The sequence below is a fragment of the Equus przewalskii genome, chromosome 24 (genome assembly GCF_037783145.1).
Source record: "Equus przewalskii isolate Varuska chromosome 24, EquPr2, whole genome shotgun sequence".
Classification (NCBI taxonomy): domain Eukaryota; kingdom Metazoa; phylum Chordata; class Mammalia; order Perissodactyla; family Equidae; genus Equus; species Equus przewalskii.
Window position 1 is genome coordinate 33,208,210 of NC_091854.1, and position 25,778 is coordinate 33,233,987.

Sequence of the window (25,778 nt, forward strand, 5' to 3'; positions counted from 1 at the left end):
GGACGCCTACCACAGCATGGCTTGCCAAGCAGTGCCATGTCCACACCTGGGATCTGAACCAGCGAACCCCAGGCTGCCAAGTGGAACGTGCGAACTTAACTGTTGCGCCACCAGGCCAGCCCCACAGAAGGTCCTTGAAGGCCAGGGTTGGAAGGACTGAACTGAGAACAGGAGAGGCTGGTTTCAAATGTCGTGCAGAGGAGATTATGTATACTTATTTTCTATAAGTTGAATACACTAAATGAGCGCTTGTAGCAAAAACCATAAAATGGTTCTATCATTCTCCCCTCCTTCATTTCTTCTTGGTTATCTATATACTGCAAGTCAGTTCATTTCATTCTTAGGTAATTAACTGAGAACACACTACATTAGGGAAGACACTAGATGTCTCCATTGGATGGGTTTATGCCACAAAATGCAAAAATTATTAACTATAATGACAAATACTTTAGAAAATGCAAGACAGAAAAACAAACAATAAGCAAATGAAGCACAGTCAAAGGAAAAAGGTTTAATATAAAGATTCTAGATTCACATCATGATAAATGATAAAATTAAATAGTCTTCTCTTGATGAGAATTCAACTTTTGCTTTTTCTTCTATTTAATTTATCCAGCCATCTTTTTCCTGTGCTTTTCTATTACTTTCCCCTACATTTTTCTATTACTGTCCATGGTTACACTCATGGATTCCCTCCCTCACCCCAGTAGTTTAGAAAGTTTACTCCTACACAAGCTAGGATGGTTACCATGCAATTTTTTGATACCCCTTAAATTTACCAACACCCAGGTACTATCTTAACCCTCCCTTCCCTCTTAGCCCCAAGCACACTGTTAGCTGTCCATCCTTCTGGGGAGAAATGCAGCATTTTATTTTCCAGTTTTCCTTGTGGATTTTTGGTGTGGAAGGAAAATATATACGGTGCACGTGTTTATTATAGTCACCCTGGATTGCTAGATTATATCCTCCAGCAATTCTTTCAAAGAGGGTGTGCAAAAAGCAAACTTTCTGAATTCTTTGACATCAAAAAATGCCTTTGCTTTACCCTCAAAATCAAATGCCAGTATGGCTGGGTATAGGATTCTTGGGTTGAAGCCTTTTGACTGCAGAACCCTTATGATATTCCTCCATTTACTCCTAGCGTCCAGCGTGTCTAATGATAAGTCTGCTGTCAGTCTGATCCGTTTTCCTCTGTAGGTTACCTCTTTTTTCTCTCTGGCAGCCATCATGACTTTCTCTCTATCACCGAAATTCCAAAATCTCGCCAAGATGTGTCTAGGAGTGAGTCTCTGCTTATCAATCTTACTGGGTACTCTGTAAGCACAGGCAATCTCAAGACGTGACTCTTTCTTTAGCTCTGGAAAGTTTTCTTGGATCATTTCCTTAATTATATCCTCTGCTCTATTCCCCTGATTATGTTTTTCTGGAATTCCTATCAAACGGATGTTGCAGCTTCTCGATCTATCCTCCATGTATCTTAATCTTTCTTTCTTTATTACCCACTTGGCCATTTCCATCGTATCCTTAGAGAACTCTTCTATTCGATCTTCCAGATTATTCATTCTCTCTTCAAGTACGTCTATTCTGCTTCTCAGAGCATCTACTGAGTTTATTTCCAAGACTTCTGGATGGCAATTTTTAATATTTCCAATCTCTTCTTGTATCTCTCTGAAGACATTAATTACACTTGTTCTAAAATTTTCTTCTGTTCCTTGTATTAAGTCTGTTTCTTTAGATGTTAGCTCTTCTGTTTGCAGAGTACTGTGTCTCTCTTTCTCAGTTTTCCTTAAAAGTTTGGTAATTCCTGACGGAGTACTCAAATTTGTACACGCATGTTTTTTCTGCTTATCAGAACTTATCTCTACTGATTTGGGGGGAGAGGCCAAACATAAGCTTGGACAGAGTGTCCCAGTTCCTTGATTTCTGGGCATAGCTGTTTCCTCTTTGTTCTGGGTTTTTTGTACCATCTGATGTTTTGTCAACTTTTCCTTCTCAGAGTCCGAAGCCAAATAACTAAAGGCAGTTTCCTTAAGTGTGTGTGAGGCCCCTTTTTTCTCAATCTGGGAGGCAGTCTTTACCTTTTCTGCTTTGGACTCCTTTCCTTCCTCCCATGTTAAGAACATGTCCATTTCCCACTCTGAGCCCTCTTTCTCCTCTGGCTCAGAATCTCCTACCTCTTTAATTAAAGGAACCTTCAAGTCATCACTGGCTATTTCTTCAACTCTAAGCTTTGGATTTACCACAGTATGATGCTGAAAGTTTGAGTCCTGTTCCTCACATAATACTGAGGCCCCTTCTCCCTCCTCCCCCAGCTCTGAGGCCCCTTCTCCCTCCTCCCCCAGCTCTGAGGCCCCTTCTCCCTCCTCCCCCAGCTCTGAGGCCCCTTCTCCCTCCTCCCCCAGCTCTGAGGCCCCTTCACTCTCCTCCCCCAGCTCTGAGGCCCCTTCTCCCTCCTCCCCCAGCTCTGAGGCCCCTTCACTCTCCTCCCCCAGCTCTGAGGCCCCTTCTCCCTCCTCCCCCAGCTCTGAGGCCCCTCTCCCTCCTCCCCCAGCTCTGAGGCCCCTTCACCCTCCTCCCCCAGCTCTGAGGTCCCTTCTCCCTCCTCCCCTAGCTCTGAGGCCCCTTCACCCTCCTCCCCCAGCTCTGAGGCCCCTTCTCCCTCCTCCCCTAGCTCTGAGGCCCCTTCACTCTCCTCCTCTAGCTCTGAGGCCCCTTCACTCTCCTCCTCTAGCTCTGAGGCCCCTTCACTCTCCTCCTCCAGGTCTGAGGCCCCTTCATTCTCCTCCCCCAGCTCTGAGGCCCCTTCACTCTCCTCCCCCAGCTCTGAGGCCCCTTCACTCTCCTCCCCCAGCTCTGAGGCCCCTTCACTCTCCTCCTCTAGCTCTGAGGCCCCTTCACTCTCCTCCTCCAGGTCTGAGGCCCCTTCACTCTCCTCCTCCAGGTTTGAGGCCCCTTCAGCCTCCTCCTCCAGCTCTGAGGCCCCTTCTCCCTCCTTTTCCAGCTCTGAGGCTCCTTCCTCGTGGAGGGTCTCTTTTTCCTTCCACTCTGAAGACTGTTGCTCCTGAGTCTCTAAGTTCTCCACCTCCTCTGGCTCAGCGACCTTCACCTCTTTAATAAATAGAAAGCTCAGGCCATCACTGGTTGTTCCCCCAGCTCCATACTGTGAGTGTATTAGAGTTTCATCCTGAAAGTTTAAAAAAAAAAAAAAAGTTATTTCTTTAAATCATACGTCTTTTAAAGGAATTAAAGCTTTCCCTCTTAAATTTACTATCACTGCCATTTTGACAATTAGTATATATCTAGAAAATTGTTTAAATATTAATTGTTTTTGAAGGCCTGGGTCCCTAAACGGGCCAAGTTTCCCCTATGGTTACCCTGTCACACCTGCAATTTCTTGTGTAGTACCTGCAACAAGTTTCCATGAGGTCATAACGTCTACTGTGTTCCTTCTGTTTCCCCAACACTCTGTTCTGTGCACGACTGCCTGTCGATAATGACTTGTACTAGTGAATATCTGCTTATACACATGACCCTACGGTAAACAGACCCACTATCTAACTTTAAGATTACAAAAAAAAAGCCCTAAAACTCACATTTACCTTTCCCCTAAATAAGACAAAAGCAAATTTAATATCTTTCAAAGGTCCCACTTGCAGTTCAAACTCTAGCCATGTTATTCAAAAGGAAACGCGTTTTGTTTAAGAGAACAGGCTCAATTCAAGACTGTGTTGGTCAGATCCAGCTGCCACGTTTGCTCCTGGACCTTCATTTTCTCTCTCAAACGAGTCTGATGACAGCATTACCTCAGATTGTTGAGGGTTAAATTAGGGTGACGCGGAGGCCGAGCTTCAGACAATGTCTGCAACACAAATGATGTTTCCTAATATTTCTTGAAACCCTCTCCTGGCCCCTGAGCTTGTCACTGACCGCCCCTCTTTGAGGAAGGACTTTTCTCCATTTAGGGCCGGTTGATTGCTATTGTTTTTAACCTTCCCAGACCCTCCAGGACTGGGCCCTCATCTGTGTAAATCTCTGGAGAACAGCTAATTTCTGAGATTAAATGCTGATTCTCAAATAAAGAATTTATTGATCCAAGTGTATCTTCTAATTCTAGATTCTCATTTTGCACAGAGGTTACACTGGAAAATGTTGGAAGGGCAGGGGAATTGGTGTTGTTTTTAGAACCTGTCAAACATACCAGTTGAAGAAATATGGACTTCTGAAGACACAAATAAAAGATATTCCCTGCTCATGGATTGGAAGAACTGATATTGTTAAAAAGTCCATATTACCCTCAAAGCAGTCCACAGATTCAGTGCAAGCTCTATCAAAATTCCAATGGCATTTTTCACACAAATAGAACAAATGATCCTAAAATTTGTCTAGAACCACAAAAGACCCTGAATAGCCAAAGAAACCTTGAGAAAGAAGAACAAAATGGGAGGTATCACGCTTCCCGCTTTCAAACTATATTGCAAAGCTATGGTAATCAAAACAGTATGGTACTGGCATAAAAAACAGACACATATATCAATGGAACAGAATGGAGCCCAGATATAAACCTGCATATAGATGATCAATTAATTTACAACAAAGGAGCCGAGAACATATAATAGGGAAAGGATAGTCTTTTAATAAACGGTGCTGGGAAAACTGGACAGTCACATGCAAAAGGATGAAACTAGATGACTATCTTACACCATACACAAAAATCAACTCAAAGAAAAAAAAGAAAGAGAGACAGAGAAAGAGAATCTACAGTATATCAAAGGAATTACCTTTTAAGATTGGGATTATGAAAAATACTCAGAAAACAAGATAAAGTGATTCTTAATGAATCAAGTACATGGGAACATACTCCAGTATGTTATAAGAAACAAAAACCTTTTTACAGGGAATGGATAAAAGCTAGCTATTAACATTAATCAACAATCTCTCGGCTTTAATAAACTAGTTGTATTTGCATTTCCCTGATTACTAACGAAGAAGCTGTAGCAGGAGTGCTTTATTCATTGAAAATTGAACCTAATTATTTCTGCTTGAAATTTTGTTCCTAATCCTATTGCATGAAGGCTTTTAGTTGAATTCATTCAATTCTTTGTTTCTATTTTTCCCTTTAATGATTTAAAAGCCATTGTTGTGGTGTTTACCTTTAAATATTTAACATATAAATTAATTTTTCTATCAGTGTCTAGAATGAATACCTGATTCATACCTCACACTATCTCCCATCAAACAACTCTTAACTCTTTCTCACCTCTCCCAAGCATCCAACACCATCCATTAAAAAAAAGCTTCAAATCATTACTTTTAATGTCATACTTTCACTTTTAAGGAATTATTTCTTAAAAATTCATTTAACCTTTAAATACCTTTACTATCACTTATACTTTATACATAAGCTCTACATATTTGTATGCTTACCATTTTTTCTTGAATCCCGTATTTTCTTCCTTTTTCTATTTTTTCATCTTGTGGGAGTACGTCTTTCAGTAATTCTTTCATAAAGGATTTTTGGCTGGTAAATTTGCTGAGGCTTTGCATGTCTGAAAAGGTCCTTATTTCACCATCACATTTAAATGCTAATTTAACTCGGCACAGAAATTTAGGCTCAAAATCATTTTCCCTCAGGATGTTGAAGACATCACTCCATCGCTTACGGACGTCCAGTGTTGCTGATGAAAAGTCTGCTGCCAGTGTGAGTCCTGCTGCTTCATCTTCTCTGTCGACTTTTAGAATTTTCTCTTTAGTCTTGAAGTTCTGAGGGATTTTTTCCTCTCTCACTTCTTCGACTAGTTCGTCCTCTCGATTCTCTCTAACCGTAACTTCTATACGGCTGTTGCAGTTTCTACAACGGTCATCAATAATGCATATGGCTTCTTCAAAACTTTCCATGACTTTGTGATTTTGTGATTCATTTGGGGACAATTTCTTACCTTGGTTAGTACTGTACTCTTTAGCTTTGTCTAATTTGCTACTTGGCTTGTTTATTCCTTTTCTTTTAAAGGTCAAATTTTCAACATCCTCAACTATTTTAGAGTTTTCTCTAAGCTTCTCTAACAACCCTGTTTTTTGTGAGGCTAAATCTTTCATTCGTTCCCAGTCTCTTCTGGTACTGGATTTCTTTGGATTTTTCATGTCAGATATTGTACTTTTTACACCTGAAATTTCCTTTAGGTCGTTTTTAAGAGATTCCTTTCTCTCTTCAATCATTAAGTCCAGTTTTTCCATCAAGACTTCACAATTCTTCATAATAGCCGTTGATATGTCTTTGTATTTTAAATCCAATATCTGGGCCATCTCCTGGTCAGTTTCAATCAACTGATTTCTTTCTACACGTGTGATATTTTGCTGTTTCTTTGCACGTCTAGCAATTTTTGATTGTACACTGAACATTGTGGATATATTGTTAAGACTGGATTGCTTTCTTTCCCTGAAGAGTAATTTTTGTTCTTCAGGCCTGCTAGACTTCCCAAACTCAAAAACCTTAAAAAAATATATCCTCTGAAATATAAAAAAAAGAAAAACTGTTTACTGAAGAATTCTTTATCTTGAGAAACTCAAATCAAGAATGTAAGCTTGGTTACTAAGTAAACTATGCTATGTGTATGCCATAACAATTTAATATAAAAGGTCACTAAGAAGACCGTACATGTACACTAAAACAAAGCAAAAGTATCAGAACTCCAAATTCACACGTTATCATTAAAACCACATTCAAGTAAAGACTTAAATGTAGTTCATCAACCAAACAGTAGATGAATAAAAATGGTGGAGATTGGCTGATTTTTCATACTATTAACTTTGCTATCATGCTCTCTGTATTAAGTATATTAATTACAAGAAAAACAGTATTTTTTTTTTTAAAAAGTGTACCATATCAAGTTTTCAAAGTCTAAGGTGACATGAATGGAAACTGACACAAAGTGGTAAAACAGAAGTCCTTTTTATGATTGCAGATAGTTAACATTAAGACTTTTTCTCAAAACCAGCTGTCAAGTCAACTCAGAATATTATTTTCCAGAGTGCAAATGTTAAGCCATATCCTGAGGGGAGCAGCACTGAACTCCATGCCTCCTCCCACCTCACAAGGGCCCCACCTCTGCTTAAGGAGCCTCACTGAGTTGCCCGTTTTTGCTTTTCTTCATTCCACCATACTGCATAACTGCCTGACCTTGCATGGTGGGAAGTGAGAGACAACCCTCTTTCCTTCCTCACTCAGTTGACGGGATGAGGAGTGGGAAAGTGTGACATGCACTCTGGACAACAGCTGGGAAGCCAGTTCCTGAATCATTCCCTCGGCAGAGCCTGTCAGTATGTACGTTCTGCCAGTTGAGTTTCCTGTTGATGTCCTAACAGTGCTACCACTGGCTGACTCCTCACCACTCTCAAGACCCAAACTGCTTCAGCTTGCAGGTACAAAAAGAAAAATTACACCCCTGTTAAGGAGATTCAGTGACGCAAGGGAAGGAGACTAGGGTAAATAATCGAAGCCAGCAGCCATTATGGAAGCAGATAACAGAAGAGAAACAGGAAATGGAGCTCACAAGCACTGACCGTAGCTTTGAGGAACAGAACCAGAAAAGCTCCCAGGCAGCAAATGGAAGGAGGATAAGAAACACATAATATAGGGGCCAGCCTGGTGTCATAGTGGTTACATTTCCATGTTCCACTTTGGTGGCCTGGGGTTTGCAGGTTCAGATCCTGGGCACAGACCTATACACTGCTCACAAAGCCATGCTGTGGCGGCGTCCCACATACAAAAAATAGAGCAAGATTGACACAGATGTTAGCTCAGCGACAATCTTCCTCAAGCAAAAAGAAAAAAAAAAACATATAACCTGGTAATAGAAAACCTCCCTGGACTCTAGTCATTTGATTGAAAAAAATCACCAGATCTGGTGCAAGGTTAATAAAAGATGCATATACATCTACATATATCCCGGCCAATCTTGTAAAGGCACAAACCTTACAAATTCCCAGATATTCACATTTATTGAGCACAGACTATCGGCTAGTTACTGTGCCAGATGCCAGTAGAAAAAACACACTGAGCAAAAACAGACATGGGACCTGCCCTCAAGGGGGCTAACATCTAGGGAGAAACAAACACACAACTGCAACTGCGCCAACTTACAAGGTGAGGGTGAAGTCATGAGTGCCTACACTAGGGGTTATCTGATGCATTCAGGGGGATCCAGGAAGGCTTCCCTGGGGAAGTGGCTCAAACTGGACCTGAGAAATGAGCAGCAGTTACAGCAAAGAATGGAAAGAAGTACATTCCACGGAGAAGAAACCCTGTGTGCAAGGCTGGAGCCACCACCTGCTGAGGGTAAGACACAGAGAAAGGCAGGAAAGGGAGGGCTCTGGTAATCTTGCTTCCCGACTGGATGAATGGTCATGCTTGCTATAGGCCAAAACAGAAAAGACCAAGAAAGAACCAGGTTTTAAAGGAAGAGCACAAATTTTGTTTCACATAGTGAGTCTGAGGTGCTCTTGAGATAATTAGAGAATGGGATAAATGAGTTTAGAACCCGAGCTAGTTTCTGTTCTGCAGATAGACATTTGTGAATCATCTGCTCATAGGTGGTCAATTCCATAGTTAACAAACATTCCAGAAAGAAAAATCAAATCAGCATGAGGCTCATTAAATGAGAAGACAAGCCAGAAAGCAGGAGAAAATATTTGCAAAAGACACATCTGATAAAGGACTGTTACTCAAAATATACACAGAAATCTTAAAACTTACTAATAAGAAAACAAACAACCTGATTAAAAAAATAGGCAAGGGGGCGGGCCCGGTGGTGCAGCAGTTAAGTTTGCACGTTCCGCTTCGGGGGCCCGGGGTTCGTTGGTTCAGATCCCGGTTGCAGACAGGGCACTGCTTGCCAAGCCATGCTGTGGCAGGCGTCCCACATGTAAAGTGGAGGAAGATGAGCACGGATGTTAGCTCAGGGCCAGTCGTCCTCAGCAAAGAGAGGAGGATTGGTGGCAGATGTTACCTCAGAGCTAACCTTCCTCAAAAAAAAAAAAATAATAATAATAATAAAGTTGACCATAGTTGGAGACATTTTAAAATGGAGTTAGAGCTGCCCTTCCAGAAAAACTGCCATGTCTTGAACCTTGGACTGGGCCGAACCTTTGGACAGGGCCCAAATGGCAATTGTTTTACTAGTACTGGGGCCCAGGGCAGGCCACTCCAAAATACCCCAGAATAGCCTATCAATTATTGTGAATTAAAGCGACATGAGAAGCAAAAGGGGCATCTGAGTCTCCTGTCTCTGTTGCCCTGAAAGCAGGAAATGAACTCCCGTGTGACAGGTGCTCTCCCGGCATCCTCGTTACCAGAGGTGGTGACAGAGGGCCAAGACGCTGCACAACAAACCTCGCTAATTTAATTTACCACCTCAAGCCTAAACTTTGCTTAAACCCCTCACTATTTACATACCCAAACCTAAGTTTCTTGGTCCTGTCAATTCTTCACAAATCACCGTTTCTCTATGTCAAAGATCTACATGTACGGCCTGCTTTGTTTACTCCCTTGAGCTTCATTGCTCTATGATCTCCAACACGTTTGTATTAACCCGGGTTTTCCTCCTGTTAGTCTGGTCTTTTGTCAATTTTATGATTAGTCCACCCACAGGAACACGGAAAGGGTAGAAAGGGGATCTTCCTCCGCCCAGATGCCAGCCGTTGTTTGAGAAGTCAGCAGGCGCAAAGACATGCTGATCACCAAGACTGAGGACTTTCTGCCTTTCCCCCCCCACAAAGATTTTATTTTTCCTTTTTCTCCCCAAAGCCCCCCAGTACATAGTTGTATATTTTTAGTTGTGGGTCCTTCCAGTTGTGGCATGTGGGACGCTGCCTCAGCATGACCTAATGAGTGGTGCCATGTCCACGCCCAGGATTTGAACCGACGAAACCCTGGGCCACCAAAGTAGAGCACATGAACTTAACCACTTGGCCACAGGGCCAGCCCCAGGACTTTCTGAAGATAGAATCAAGTCAGTCAATGTTTAGCTTTCTGGCTCCAACTTCAATTAAAATTCTGACAAATAAAAATGGCAAGCAATAGGATATATTGGAGAATATGAGGAAGCCATTTGGTATAAACCTAATTCGGCCTGACCTTGTCTTTCCAAAAGGGTCTGACCGTGGCTGTTGAGCATGCATTGTATGTCTGCTTTAGATATTCCCTATGGCAAGAACAAAGGCCCTTGAGATAAAGGTGCAACTTCCCTCCACCTCCCAACGTTGGCATTCCCCTTAAGAATTAAACATCTTTCCTTAGGCTACGAACTGATTGCTGCACTCACCTGTGACCACCCAGCTCAAGACAATAGACTTGCCTCCTGCTACGCCCACCGCCCACCGAGACAGCAGTCCCACTACCTGCTGTGTCCAGCAAGCGCTGTGCCGACAGGGCAATCTTGTGACTACTGTGGGAGGGACATTTCAATCATATGTGAAACGTCCTATATGGGGTTATATAACCACTCTGTACACCTCACTTCCTTGGTGCCCTTTCTTCCTTCGGGAAGAAAGGCCCCAGGCCATGGTCCTCAGATTTCAGCTCAGAATAAACTCACTCAAATTTTCATTTATAGATTGGTTATGGATTATTTTCGTCCACAATTCTTTGTAATAAAACCTCTCTTCTTTGCCTTTAAAAGCCTGTAACTTTTACTCCCTAAATGGACAGTACTGGGGCTTCCACCTGAATCTGTGCTCCCAGAACTGCAATTCCTTGATCCCAAATAAACACTTTACCTCTTAAACTGGTTTCTGGTTTTGAGAGACAGAACCAGCGAAGGTCTGTGCCCTGTGGAGCTGGAGGTAGCTAGCAGAGGACGCGTGTCAGAGACAGAGACATCACGCACTGGTTAGGGACGTCCTTGATACAGTAAAGGGAAAAACATGTTGCAGAAAGTGCACAGAGTACAATCCCATTGTTGTAAATACACACGAAACCACAGGAAGGAGAATGGACAGGAAACGTGGACGACATGCTCCTCAACTCGATTGGTCAGGGGAATGCAAACCGAAACAGACTCGAGCGTTTGAAAAAGCGGATTACAGCCAGTGCTAGACAGACATGCGTCCTCTCCGCCTTGAAAGGAGCACTGGGAATTGTTAGAACCTTTGGGGTAATTAAAATGTGAAAAATATGCCATTAAAAAAAAAACGTATCTTAAACTTAGTATGTCCCTTTATTCTCCTCCCCCTGCACTCAGAAAAAGCCCAAGTACCTGCAAGTGGCGGAGAGACCCCCTCCCCCCGCCCCAACTCTGGTGGCCACAGAGAAGGCAGTGCGGAGTATTAACTGGTCTTTCTCTAGCTCAAAGGAAGTTCACGATACCACCAGCAAATTCAGAAAAGAAGCACACACCAAGGGCAGGCTGCCTGTTTGGAAAAGTTTATCCACCACATAGGAGAGGTAAGTAGACAATAAACAAATGAAAAGATGGCATCACAAACCAAGGACATGCAAATCAAGACAAGCCTTTTTTTTTGTCCAGGAGATAAGGGGGGAATTTATCTACCCTCCACCCCGCAATGCCCTGGGGGTGTGAACTGCTCAACGCTTCCCGCCCTCAATAGCTGGTTCCCTTCTCCCATATTCCCCCTCCCATTAGAGTGAGTGTCTTCAAACAGGAACCGGAGCTCACCGCTGCTGGGATTAAGACCCCCGAGCCTTCCTCTGCTAACCCCCTCCGCAGGCGGTCAAGCCTGACCTGAGACTTGCCAAGTTTGCCCCACTCCCCACCTCGATTAGGGATTCTGAACCCAGAGTGGACCAGTTTCAGGGTGTCCAGGGTGTTGGGTGGGAAAGAGACCACGTTTATTTTCATTAATCTCTGACTGGAATTTAGCATTTGATAAAGTTATCAAAACAATAAATCTGAGACACAGAATATGTGAGCTCCTTAACCTATTAACAAGATTGAGTGGCAGGTCTACACTACCTTTTAAATCCTGCCGTGGAGTGTAAAATTCCGTTTCATGACCCCGCAAATAACTGTAACGTGACCTGAAAATACCTGTGTTTTCTGGTGCTGAGAAAGTCCTGGATGCTGCTAATACGGTCAGACTAACAAAGGGCGCGTTAGGGAGCCCCACCCTGGATTAGGTGCTGCAGGACACTCCCCATCGAGCCTAAACTCAGCTCCCTCGTTCGCCCTAAAGAGCCGCACCTGGTTCGCGCACGCGCACGCTCGCCCTGCACGTCCCGAGCCCAGCGCTGCGCACCGGGCCGCACGGCCCTCCCGCTGGCGGTCCCTGAAGGCGAGGGGCTGGCTCTCCGCGGGGCGGGACTCGGGCCCCCGGACGGCGGCGTCTCCCCGCCTGCAGTTCAAGCACAGTAGAGAATCCAAATTTAGGGTTTAATGCGTAGAAAAGGACCTCATCTTATACACGGGAAAAAAGGCGCTTTAGCTCTGTGTTTGCTAAATTTATGTGATCACAGAAGTGAGGATGGACAGACACGCGAGGTGATGGACTGCGGACAGCGCCGCGGGAAGGGAAGGCCCCGGGGCCGCCGAGGGGCAGAGCGCCCGGGCCTGGGGGCCATTTTCTCCGACATTTTGGCAGTAAACGCGTGTTCCTCCTGTCGTCTGAGACGCAATCAGCTTTCCTAACAATGAGTGAAATGCAGCAAAAACTCCCTACTTCCCGGTTTGTTTCCCGCTCAGACAGAGAAACTCCGAGGGAGAGGGCTGCAGGCGAAGTTCAAGGCGGCACGGGAGGAAACGGGGGGCCCCGCCCCAAGGCGCCCACCGACCCGCAGCCCCCGGCCTCAGCGGAACCCCGGCCCGGCCCTGCCTCCAGCCCCCCGGGCACCGCTCTGGGAAGGCCCGAGCTTCGGGGGAGGTGCGGCAGGAACACGCGGGGCCCGGCCCGAGCGGCCTGGATCCTGGAACCGCCTCCCCCGACCCCGGGCCAGCCTCACCTGGGGAAGGGTCCCGCCGGGCTGCAGACGCGAGCGCCAGGAAGGAGGCCGGGCCGACTCCGCGCCTCCCGAGGCTCCTCCCTCCTCTTGAGGACTCGACGGCGCCAATCGCCTGTCGACCGCACTCCCACCCCTCACCCCGGAGCGATCGATCGCGGGCCTCCCCTTGCGGCGGCCACCTGAGCGGGGCGTGCCGCCCACCGCCCACCCCAGGGGCCTGACTCTCAATAAGGACAGCCTCCTTACCCAGCCCGTAGCCCGGGGGCTCATCCCTGATTCCCCACTTTGCTTCAGTCCTCGCAGCTAATCCCGCCCAGACCCTTGAACCTGTCCTCTCCTCTCCCTCTCCGTGGCTCCAACCCAGTCTGAGCCCCCTCAGCTCCCACTGGTCTCCTGGCCTCCCCTCTGGCCCCTGTGCCATCCTGCGCCCCACTAATGTCTTTCAGTGGCTTCCCTTTTCAGGGATAGTAAAGTTCCACCTCCTCATCCCGTCCTGACTCCCCTCTGACATTGTCTTGGTCATAACAGAAACCCTCTCCTTTCCGCTCCTCAGAAAACACTGACATTCCCACCTCAGGGCCTTTGCACCAGCTGTTTCCTCCAGAGTTACTTTCCCTTCATGGCTGACTTCTTCTCAGGTTGCAGGTCACATGTTAACTCCTCTAAGATGCCTCCCAACCACTCTTTCCTTTCTAAAGGAGACACACACACACACACACACACACACACACACATATGCGCCATCCCATTACTCTCATCACATCACCCTCTTTATTTGGTGTCATAATCTGAAGATTAGCATGATCTGTTGTCAGAATCTGAAGGTATCCATTTAATTCAATTCTGTTTCCTTATTGTGTCTCTCTCCCACTTCCCCACTAGAATAGAGAATATAACCCCATACGGGCAGGAATCTTTCTTTCTTGCTCACCAACGTATCTCCTGTACCTAGACTTCTGGCGAGGACAGGCTAGGCCCTCGTGCTGACTGAAGGAACGAGTGAGTAGGCAAACTCCTCTTGCCAATCAGACTCGGGCGGAGCTCACTGTACCCCTAAATGCTTCCTGGACCTTCTCCAGTTAGGAAGGTGGGCCAGGAGCTCAGGGCTGTGCTGAGATGGAGATGCTGGCGTTCCGGGCTGCCGGGCTCCCCCCGCGGGCGCACGAGGCTCTGATGGAGGCCGACTTGCTCAAGGTTGTACCGCTAACAAGCAGCGAGGCCTCGATCTCGGGGGTGGGGGCGTCCAGTCCGTGTATGTGGAATACGCCAAGAGTATTTAGTCTTTTAAAAAAATCCCTTCTACCTCCCCGGCACTATTAATAAAATCACTTAAATGAAAAAAATTAAAATCAAATGGCAGCAACAAGTGGCAGAGGAAAAAAGTATCAACCTTGCATATGAGTTACACTTTCGGGGAAATGCATCAGTCCTTACGAACAGGATATTCTTGTTCTCACTGACTTCTCGGAATGTCGGCGCTTCGGTCCGGTTTGGAAGACGAAGCATGCCGCGCAGGACAGTCCCCCTGAGAAGGCTGCCGCAGCTCTGCTGTAATATGGCCCCGCTCACGGCGTCTTCCACAAACCTTTAATCACTTAAAGAGACTTAAACGACGTATCATTTATATTAATCGAATGCGGTGGGTGTGGAGCCTGTTAGAATCCTGACTCAACACACAAGCACCAGGAGACAGAAAGGTGAAAAGATTTGAGCCTGGGGCCCTGGGTTCAGTGGGCCAATCAAGGCCTATTTGTTGTGAGAACTGGAGTTGGCTGGTGGCCACTCGACAGCAGGTCTTCCAACGGGTGGCTCTGGGGTCCGCCGAGACCTTCCAGACGGCGAGTGGGCATGCCCAGCTGGGTATTATTTATAGTAATGTAGTATTTTATTCCATCCTTCAGTAACTAATATTTGAGAACATTTAAAATATTAATGGAACTTTAAGAGAAGTTTGATTTACATTTTCTTTTTTATCTCAATACATCTCAATAAGAGAGACAGTCAAAATAATTACGGTCAAGATTATAACACCAAAAACTTACAAATGCTTAGTATGTCAACAGTTTTGGTTGGAAAGTTCCTTGGGTTCGAGAAAGCACATTTGGTTCAGTCCACTGACAGGCACCTCTCAGCGCAGCAAGGGCGTCTCCTTGGTGTTTCTTCTGTGACTATCAATGGAGCTGAGGGCAGAGGTCCCCATCTTGTGAATTCCAGAAAAGCACACAGAGCCAGGTGCCAGAGTTACAGGGAGGTAAACAGCTGATCCAGCTGCTCGGTATTGTCGAGGCCAATATGTTAAGCCTAAGAAGTTTAGCAAAGACTCAGGAAGAGAAGGCCACACAGGATATGGTATTGATGAGGATTTTTAAGGATTTTAGGCTGGTTAATTTTAAAACTACAGGTGAGAAGCAGGCTCTGAGGAGTGGAATCTGCTTGCCCTTTGTTGGGAAATATTTACATTTGTAAGGGAAACCTCTATCTGTGAAGATGCCTCCTCTCTGTGCCAGGAAGAAGGGGGATGGCTTTATCTCTAGAAACTCTTAATCAATGCCAAAGGCAAGAACTTAAGTTGTTTACTGTCTGGCAACCTCATGTAACTGACCCCCCCAACATCCTCCTTTGTCTTTAGCTGAAAATATTTAAGTGGTGGCTTCTGCCATTTACTCAATCCGGTTTGATTCTTATCTAAAAGTTATAGGACCACCCAATAACCAGACCCTACTGGCACTGGTACCATTTTAACAACTCTTTTTACATATTCTTTCCTTTGTCTTGTAAAGAGATAACTCACAAACCTATGCCTTAAATTTAGCCCTACCCTCCACTCATTTTGGCAGCAGCAGCTCTGACTGCCCGTGTGTCCTGTCCCCATGCTATTCCACACTATTCTCTGAATAAAAGAGCACTACTGCCAGATCTTGAGAGCCCAAGAAATCTTTCTTTCGACTCCTCGGCTCACCGACCCCACATCAGTATGAAGACAAAGCGGAAGGTTAAGAAAAGAAGAAAGGCATGAATCACTCTTTCTGGCAATGGTGACAGTGACTTTTCCACCGTTTTCCCTGTAGCTTTGGAAAGTCTGCTCGCTGAGTTGTCTTTGCAAACACCCACCAGGGGCTGCGGAAGGGCAGAGGGAAAGGCCCTGGTCCCACAGTCCCCCACCCATGGTCAGCAGTGTGTGGATAGTTTGTTTTTGTTTTTGCTGAGGAAGATCTGCCCTGAGCTGACATCTGTGCCAGTCTTCCTCTATGTTGTATGTGCATCACTGCCTCAGCGTGGCCACCAACGAGTGACGTAGGTCCAAGCCCGGGAACCGAGCCCAGGCCACCGGAGTGGAATGCACTGAACTTAACCACTAGGCCACAGGGCCAGCCCCTGAATAGTTTTAATGGCCTCGGTGTCCAGGGTCTCAGCTTCCAGACGTATCTGTTCTAAAACCAATCTGCCTGAGAAAGTGCCTGAGGGATGAGGGTTCTACTTGATTACCTGCCCTGCCTCTCCCTCAATCTTTCTGCTCCCACTTTACAAAATGATTGCTGGACTCACTATGTGGGCCTTTCCCCCCGGGTAGAAAAATCTGGTTGAGAGTGCCTGCTTCTAAGTAGGAATCTCTAACATGTCCAGCCTGGAGGCTTCCATGAAAAATACTGAAAAGAGAGATACTTCATCTTATCCAGACAACAAGCCTCTCCATCCACCCACCCACCCATCCATCCATCTATCTACCACCCACCCATTCATCCCTCTATCCATCCCTCCATCCATCCATCCATCCACCCATCCACCACCCACACATCCATCCATCCATCTATCCACCCACCCATCCATCCATCTATCCATCTACCACCCACCCATCCATCCACCACCCACCCATCCATCCATCTATCCATCCCTTCATCTACCTCCCACACTCCCCTCTCTTCCTCCCTCCCCCTCTCCCTCCCTGTCGCTTTTGGATTGAGAACCAGAAGTGAGAGAGATGTCCCCAGGATATATTTTAACACCATTATTTGAACTGAAATATGAAGTCCAGCTTTTCCTGACAGAAAGTATGATTTGTCTGATAGGACTGGCTTTGCCACCTAGGTTATACAGAGATCACTTTCCATGAACTAAATCTGTTTTCGACAAAAAAAAAAAAAAAATACATTTAAGGTGTGTTCACAATGTAAAAAACACTAGAAAATATATCCTTTGAAACTACTTAAACGTATGATTTAAAAATTTTAGGTGTCAACCTAAAAATGTATTCTGCAAGGAATATGAGCAAAAGTTTTGGAAAACCACTGTCCCTCTGGCCCTTGCGTGGTCCCGAATGATCCTTGGGAACAGCCTTGCAGTGGGCTCCTTGCCTGATACCAGTTCACCTTTGCGTCTGCCCAGCTTCTCAGAACTGTCTGGCCTGTCGGAATAGAAGGTTTCGCCTGGTTCCAGTTTGATTGTCAACTTGACACCCTAAGTCGAAAGGGAGAGGCGTCCCTGGACTGGAGGCAGGAGAATGGTGAAGAGCCAGCCTGGAACCCCGGCAGAGACACGCTCTTATGCTGGTCCTGCCTCACCCCAGTTCTTCCCTCTGTGCTGGCTTCACAGCTCCTCCATCAAACGTTTACTGGGCACGCACTGTGTGGCAGGCTCTGCTCTTTTAAAGTCCTGCCTGGATGATGCCTCCTCTAAGAAGCAGCCCTGTTTGACTCTCCAGCCTGAATTAGGGACTCTTCTGAGCTCCAGCATCCTCGGACTTCTGCTATTAAGGTGCTCATCACTTTGCACAGTCATTGCTTCCTTGGAATGCAGTAACGCCCACTCATAAGAGAGCTGGCTCCAGATTCAGGCTGTTGGGTATAAACCAGCACTTTACCAGCTGTGTGACCTTGAATAAATAAGCTAACTTCTCTGTGCTTCCATTTTTTAAATCTATAAAGTAGGCAAAGTAGTACCTACTTCATGGTGTTGGGAGAACTTGAGATAATTAAGTGAAAGTGCCTTTCACAGTACTTAGAATTCAGTAATCCATGCACATTGCATCATCTGTTAGGAAGGATAGGAGCAAAGATTACCTCCCACAATTTGATGCATATTCTTTCCGATTTTTTTTCTATGCACACCTGTACTTACATAAAATACGAACCTCTTACATCAGTGAACTTTCCTTCTTAGAGGATTTTGACGAGATTTGAGTTAAATAGAAAAACACCTGGAGAAGAATTGTGCCTCATTCAGGCTTTCCAGCAATGAAGATGCACTCTCATCAGGAAGTCACTCCACCTCTCTGTGCCGCTTCCTGTAGAATAAGAAATACGTGGTCCCCACCTCAGACTGTTGATCAAATGCAAGAGAACTCACAAAAGTGCTCAGGAGAGCGCCGAGGGCACAGGGCCTCCCACAGACGTTTGCTGTTAATATTGTTAATATCAGCGTTTGTTTAAACTTTTTGCAGGTTTTTAAAATCATAGTCTTACACATTTTGCGGGTTGGTATTATTCCTGGGTAATAATTATTTTCATTGCTATTGTGAATGATATTTTCCCCTAGTCTATTGCTCATATGTGGCTGCCTAGCGTCTCCCTAGAAAGACGGATCTTGTAAAAGGATGAACTTGAACATGACCTGTTAATTAACAGATACAGGTGAGCAGAGGATTGGGTGAATGGCAGAGAGGGCTGTGGGCCAACTTGCAGGGGAGGGCTGGGGAGGGTGCTGGGGAGCCATAGGGGGGCTGAGCCTCGCAGGACAGGCATTTGGCACCTCGTGGGTGCCATGCGGCCACACCTGCCTGACCCTTCCCCAGGGGAGGTGTCGCGGCAGTGGGCTCTGCCTGCACTCACGCTGAGCCTGAGGCCAGGGCACGAAGTAGAAGCAAGGGAAGAGACGGCCGTGCAGTCACCAGGGAGGGAGCCCACTGCATCCACCTCCACCTCCACCTGGGACTAGAGACCCCGCTTCCTTTCCCTGCGGCGGAGACCCCCTGTCCTCACAGCTGGCCCTGGCGGCAGCCAGATCACAAGGGGCTGGTTAGAGCTTTCCTCCCGGGCATGGTGCTGCTTCAGCCCAGAGGAATATTCTCATCTGTTCGTCTTTCTCTGGAGAGGAGCGGCTTCTGTGGAGACAGGACGCCTCATCCCACCTGATATTAAAGATTCTAGTTTCTCCTTTCCCATCTCAGTTTCGAGGTGGGGATGCGTTCCTGGGTTTCTGTAACGAGATTGAGCAATTTCTTTAGAACAAGATTTCCTCCTAAGGGCACAGCAATCAGGTAAATGGAAAACCCGCGCCATCTTCTGGCCACGAGTGTGAGTAGCTTTCTTAAGACCCACTGTTCCTTAAGACTCAACGCGGGTTTTTCTCTTCTTTCTTTGCTAAATCTGAGGCTCTGCCAACTTCACCGCACGGGCAGTGAAGACTCACCTGTGAGCCAGGATAAAATGCAGGTTCTGAGTCCTATCCGTGCACCTGCCCGCACCTGGATTCAGATGTAAACTGTCTCTGAGAAACAGTAACAATGACAGGATGAAGGCCAAAAAGGAAAACGAATAGTGGGGTTTTTTTTTTCCTGCTTTATCTCCCCAAGCACCCCCTGTACACAGTTATATATCTTAGTTGCATGTCCTTCTAGTTGTGGGATGAATAATGGGTTTTTAAAAATCGTTTTATGATTAAAAAACACTTTCTCATTAAAATATAAAAGTTTGGGGAGTACAGAAATATTAAAGATGAAAATTAAAATCACATATAATCCCAGAGAAAAGCCCCATTTTATAATCTTTTTATGTCTTTTTAGTTTTGTGTCCCTAGTACAAAAATTTCTTGGAAAATATGGTTTGTAGTAGCTGCACCATTTTCCACTGGGCGGCGCTGTGCCGCGTGGCATTTAAATGTACCCACGTGGGTGCCGGGAGCACCTTCAGCCTGTTTCCACCGTCATACATAGTAGTGTGGTACTGGTATGACCATCCGCTTACATTAATATTTGTGTACAACTTTCATTATTTCCTCAGGATATAATGGGAATGACTATGGTACAGAGCAATTCTTGGTAACATTGCCATGTCACTGTTTCTTGTTTTAATACATTTAATTTTTACTATGTTAGCCAGAACTTCCAAAACGTGGAATTGCATAGATGAAAGGAGTCCATCCCTCTGCAGACATAACACTCTCTCATCAGAATAATAAAGACCATCCTTGCGAACGTTTCAAGGAATTGTGCAGCTCAAGACATAGGGCCCTCTCCAGGGGTACTCTCCTCCTTCTGCTTTGTTTTTTCCTCCTTTTCCCCAAGCTAAAAAAAACCACAAAGAAACTTGGATTTTGATGATTAGTTATTCATTATTAGCCTAATTTTACTGAAGAGGTTGGAATAATAGGAGAGTGTGGTGAGAAAAAGAAATGATATACAATTTTCATAAGCCAACATTATGCAATACACCAAGTTCAGCCCAACGTGACTGAGTACCGACTTGGCCAGGGAACACCTTTGACCCCGAGGGCAGGAAACAAGCAGTGATCTGACCCATGACCCAGAGAGTGACTCATGTAGGAATATAATTCCAAAAAGAAGCGATGATGCACTAAAATGACCTACCGGAGCAACAGCTACTTTGACTCTGTGCCCAGCACTGGTGTTGTTACATTGTATCAGTTCCTGTACTCATCCCATGTTACCTTATCCTGTGAAGGTGTTATTCACATTATCAACCCCAGTTTTACAGATGAGGATGCTAAGGCACAGAGTAACCTGCCCAGAGTCCCAAGATCCAGCATTGAACCCAGCTGTTCCTGCTCCAGAGTCCGTGCACATAACCACAAAACAATAATGTCTCTCTGTAACACCCAGGAGGGAAGGGTTATAACTCTGGAGGATCAAGAAGGATTTAAAAAAATTAATACTTTCAACTAATGTCAATTGAGCATCTACCATCTGGCAAGCAATGTGCAAAGGGCTGGATACTCAGTGGTGAAAAGTCAAGGTGCCTGCCTTTGTTATGTCTGCAATCTATTGGGCGAGCCATACAGGAAACAAATAAACACACAAATGAATACATAATTGCATGCTGTAAAAGTGTAATGAAGGCAAAGAACCCAGTACTAATATAAAAATAATAATTACAGGATGAGGAGGGGGTATGAGATTATGGTGGCATCATGAGTGGCCTGTCTGAGGAAGTGATATTCAAGTCTGGAGTTGAAGGATGAGGAGGAGTTAGCTGGGTCCTGGGGGCAGGAGCTTGGGGCGCAAGGAACTGAAAGAGAGGTCACAACGGCAAGGGAGATGTTGGTAAGAACAGATTGTTCTGGGCCACGTTAAAGAAACCGAATTTACTCCAAGGTCCGTGAAGGCTTTGAAGCAGAGGTGGAGAGGAAAGTACAAAGTGCTATTAACATGCCACGACAGTCATTCGATTCCATGGAGTATGACCTGAGGGTTGAGAGATTGAAACGGAGAGAGCAGTCAGAAGCAGTTCCAGGCACGAAATCACGGTGGTCTGGACCAGACTCCTGGCTCATCCTCTCTCCCAGCTCTAAAAACAATCACATTAACCTGACAATAGTAAGCAGTGTGACCTGTTGTCTTGAGAAGGGGATGAGTGAGCTCCCAGAGCAGGCTCCTTGCACCTGCCCATTGGTCTTTCCTTCCTCTTGTAGGCTCTTATGCTGTGACTGGGGAATATGAACTCTGAGAGCTCAGGGATCTTAGCTGGCTGGGTCACCCATGTGTCCCCTTTTTTGAGGGAGCTATTATGTTTTCAGTCTTACTCCCCGGTGAACTCCCAACCAGCCCTCCCCATTCACAATTAGTAAGTCTGTCACCTCATCTACCCCTATTTTATTTGCAAACCAGTTTCAAAGGGGAGTGTAGGACTAATTTGAACACTGGTACAGATATCTGAGATGTTCCAGCCCCAGGTGATGGAGGGAAGCACAGGGTGTCATGGGAGCTGCCTTCAGAGGCTGCAGAGCAGTAAGAGTTAGCCAGGCGGCCAGGTGAAGGGGTGATGGCAGTGATATGGCTTGGGGTCCAGGGAGAACAGCAGCATTTTCAAAGTGAGAATCAAGAATGGTGAGTTCAGCAAACTACCGAGAGTCAAGTGTGACTGGAATACAAGATGTGAGAAGAGCAGTGGAAAGAGACGTGACTGGGCAGACAGGCAGGGTCCAAGCCAGGAAGGGCCCTCTAGGACCCCTGACAGAGCCCCATCATCTCCGTCCATCACAGCATTGTCTCTGTTATAATATTGTCTCTCTCTATCACAGCACCATCTCCTCTATTGCAATCAGTTTCCTTATCTGCCTCTCCTTTCCACTAACCAAGTCAAGAGCAGGGAACGCGTCTTATTCACTTCTGTATCTCCTGAACCTAACGCGGTCAGCTCTTAACAAGAGTTACATGAGTAACTGAAACAGTATTGTCGTACCTCATATATGTTTAAATCAATTTTAATGACTGCCAAATCTTCTAGCACTTTCCAAGTGCATCCTACTGTAGCACTTTTCTTTAAAATGCACAGTAAAATGATAAGTTCCAGCAACAAGGCTCCTCCAGAGTGCAGGTCCTGGAAGGGGACCGGATAAGGGGAGGGGGCACCTAAGGACTGAAATCCACGCCCAAGCCTGACACCCTCACGTCTCTAAGTTATTGCTCAGTGTCAAGGGCCAGGCAAAAGGATCCAATTTGCTTAACGGAAAAGCCAGCCATAGTCGGGACCAACCGACGGCTGTGAGGGTGCTGTCCACCCTCCAGCAGGTGACCACGTGGCCGGGCGGGCGCCCACACTCCGCGCTCTCGCCGGCGGGGGTCCTGCAGGCTTCGCCCGCCGCCCTCCCGAGGCTTCAGTCCCGCCGAGGACCACGTGACCTCCCGCGGGGCCCCCGTCCCCCTCCCCGTCCCCGGGGGACCCGCGCGTCTCTCTCGGGCGCCCGCGCGCCGCCGTCTGCGTTCTCTTGGCCGCGGCCCCGGGTGGTCGGCGAGCCGCGGGTTGGGGCGCGGGGCGGAGCGGGATCCGCGTCCATCCTCGGCGGTGAGGACGCCTGCTGTTTTCAGCAGGGCGCGGTCACCTCCTCATGGGGCCCTGGGAACCGGCGGTCGGGGGAGTCTGGGGGCCTGACAGCATCTCCGCCGGGCAGAGGGCTCCGGCCTGGGCCCTTGTCCCACCCAGTGGCCACACGTGGCGGCTCGCGAAGCCCCCTGAGCCGTCGGAGGGCGCCGGGGTCACGGCCACAGCCCGCCCATCGCATCCTACCTGCCGCCGAGGACGCCTCCGCCCGGAGCCCGCCGGGTGCTCACCTACCCCAGCTGCTTCGCCTTGTGTGGACACGGGGACAACTGTGAACACTACCCCCAAGTGTCGTTGTGAACACTCCTTGGGTTTCCCCCAAGATTTTATTATGCACAATTGCCATACAATTTAAGAAACTGTACCCGGCACGGGGCTTGGCCCGATCTTTCGAGTCAGCAAACGTCTGAACGTTCAGTGTGTGCCAGGCGCTGTGCCAGGTGCTGGGGTGCGAGCGTGAGAGACGCCGTTTCCACCCTTCAGGCGCTCAGGACTTGGCTGGAAAAGGGACCGGCTGACGCGAACTCTCCCACCGTCTAGTTGGAGTGAAAGGGGAGCCTAGGGTGACCCCAAGCAGAGGACAGCAACGTACGCTGCGTGGGGTCTTTGGGGCCAGGGAAGGCTTCCCGGAGGAAGTGACATTTCAGAGGAGACTTTAGTCTGTAAATACTGTAATACCCATAGCGTGATGCGCACGTGAGCTGGCTTCACGCTACACCCCAGGGTGGAGAGTCAACACTGGAGGTGTCCCCTGGTCAGGAACCTATGTCCAAAATGATAATTAGCAACTGAAGGATCATATACTCCTGGGATGGCTTCAAACATCATCACCCAAAGCAACACTAAAGGTGCATTAATTACCTTAGGGGACTTTTTAAATTAGTGAAATAAAATTGTTCAGGATCTGCGGTTGGGAGAAAGGTGGGCCAGTACCTGTACGGCAGGTGAGGGACCTGCTTGCTCAAACGGGGCCTAAGCGTCTGAAGACCAACACCTTCAGGAGCTTTCCCCGCTGAACTCCAGTGTTGCGCTCCCCCTCCCATCTCCACCCCTCCCTCTTCAGGAGGAGTTTGTTATCTGATGGGATGAAAGTCTGCAAGTTCTTGCAACTGCCTGGGAGCGAAACTTTTCAAGCCGGGTGTTTGTGGGAGGACCTGAAACAATTGTTCTTAACTCCGGCTGCACATTAGAATCTCCTGGGGAGCTTAAAAAATAAATTCTTGGCTCCCGCTCTCCCTGCCCCCAGTTCCCATTTAATTGGTCTCAGGTGTAGTCTGGACACCGGCCATGTAAAATATCCCCAGGTGACTTTAACGGACAGCCAGGGTTAAGAACCGCTGGCCTAAAAAGGTGGGCAGCTCCGGGAGCTTTCTGCACAGGTGGGGCTGTGTCGTGCCTGCCGGATAATAAATGTTTATACAGGTGCTGGCTCGGTCAGCCCTGCGCTCAGCATAACATACCTCAGTAGCAAGGCAGTGGGGGAGCAGGCTGCACTCCTGTCTGCCTCTAGCCACTGGAGGCAGAGGCCGCCGGCATTCTCCAAAAGGAACGTGGCAATTGCATATGACCACAGACGGAAGGACAAGGAGGAGGGTGATCCGCTGGTCTAGTGATTCCCTAACGTTAGTGCGCGTCAGAATCAGCTGGAGAGCCTGGTGAAACACAGATTTCCAGGCCAGCCCAGAGACTCTGGTTCAGTTGGTGGAGGGCAGAGCGGACGTTTGCATTTCTCCCCCGTGACTCTGCTGATGCCTGACTGGTTGTACCTGGGCAGCGTCGCCCTCCATGTGTGCAGAGGCCCAAGGCAAGAGAGCTGGGCTCGTCCTGGGCAGCATTTGGTGACACTAGTGTAACCCTACTGCTGGAGTTGTCGGTGGGAGCTAACTCACGAAGTGCATGCCTCAGAGGCGTGCTGAGATCGAGCTTCACCTGAGCGCAATGAGAAGCCACCTCTACAAGGGGAGGTATGCAAGTCCCCAGGGTCCCTGACGGTGGGGTGGCAGAGGCAAGATCTCGAGCCGTCTGCTCCTGGGGGCTTTGGGAGGTAGTAGTGTTGATGGTGACTGCACCACAGCTGAGGACACAGAGAACACTTGTGTGCTTACCCTAAGGCAAGGCCATCCCCAGAGGAGTTACCTTCAAAGTCCCAAGTGACGTCTGTGATGGTTACTGTTATGTGTCAACTTTGAGGATGTTTTTGGATGAGATTAACATTTAAATCAACAGACTTTGAGTAAGCAGATTGCCCTCCGTAACGTGGGTGGGTCTCATCCAATCAGTTGAAGGCATGAATAGAACAAACAGACTGGCCTCCAGGAGCAAGAGGGAATTCTCCAGCAGACGCCTTCAGACGTCATCTGCACCACTGACTCTCCTGGATTGTGAGCCTGCCAACCCACGCTGCAGATCTGGACTTGCCAGCTTCCATAATTGCATGAGCCAATTCCTTACAATAAATATATGTATATGTACACATCTCTCCTGACAAGAGGTTTTCGCATATTGAGGTATACGGGGTAAAGTAACTATTTGGGCTCAAAACTGATTTGGCTTGAACTAAAAAGCCTGACTTATGGCCTGTCAAACATACATTGTACTCTGCTTAACCGTCAAAGTCAAGAACACGCTCTCTTGAGAATGCAGACTCCCCCTCCTACACTATGTTGGCAAGGCCGGGATTAGTGCCTCTCCTGACATCAGGGTCATGTTGACCTGCTAATTTGCAACTGAACACCTGTTTGAAATTCTGATGAAAATCTAACCTGGGTGTGTTTAAC

At 47.0% G+C, this 25,778-nt stretch overlaps 1 protein-coding gene across 2 annotated transcripts; it reads right to left on the reverse strand.

Annotated features, from left to right (window-relative positions):
* Positions 1 to 492: 492 nt before the first annotated feature.
* L1TD1 (LINE1 type transposase domain containing 1) lies at positions 493 to 13,025 on the reverse strand. Of its 2 annotated transcripts, XM_070592806.1 has the most exons (4): positions 12,950 to 13,025; positions 12,195 to 12,345; positions 5,425 to 6,504; positions 493 to 3,184 (listed from the first exon to the last, which is right to left on the reverse strand). In XM_070592806.1, the coding sequence occupies exons 3-4, from the start codon at positions 6,394 to 6,396 to the stop codon at positions 2,237 to 2,239; spliced, it is 1,920 nt and encodes a 639-aa protein (XP_070448907.1). In that variant the 5' UTR covers positions 6,397 to 6,504; positions 12,195 to 12,345; positions 12,950 to 13,025; the 3' UTR covers positions 493 to 2,236. The 2 variants fall into 2 exon arrangements, with proteins under 2 accessions (XP_070448907.1, XP_070448908.1); XM_070592807.1 differs by lacking the exon at positions 12,195 to 12,345 and having other exon boundaries at positions 12,950 to 13,013.
* Positions 13,026 to 25,778: the final 12,753 nt, after the last annotated feature.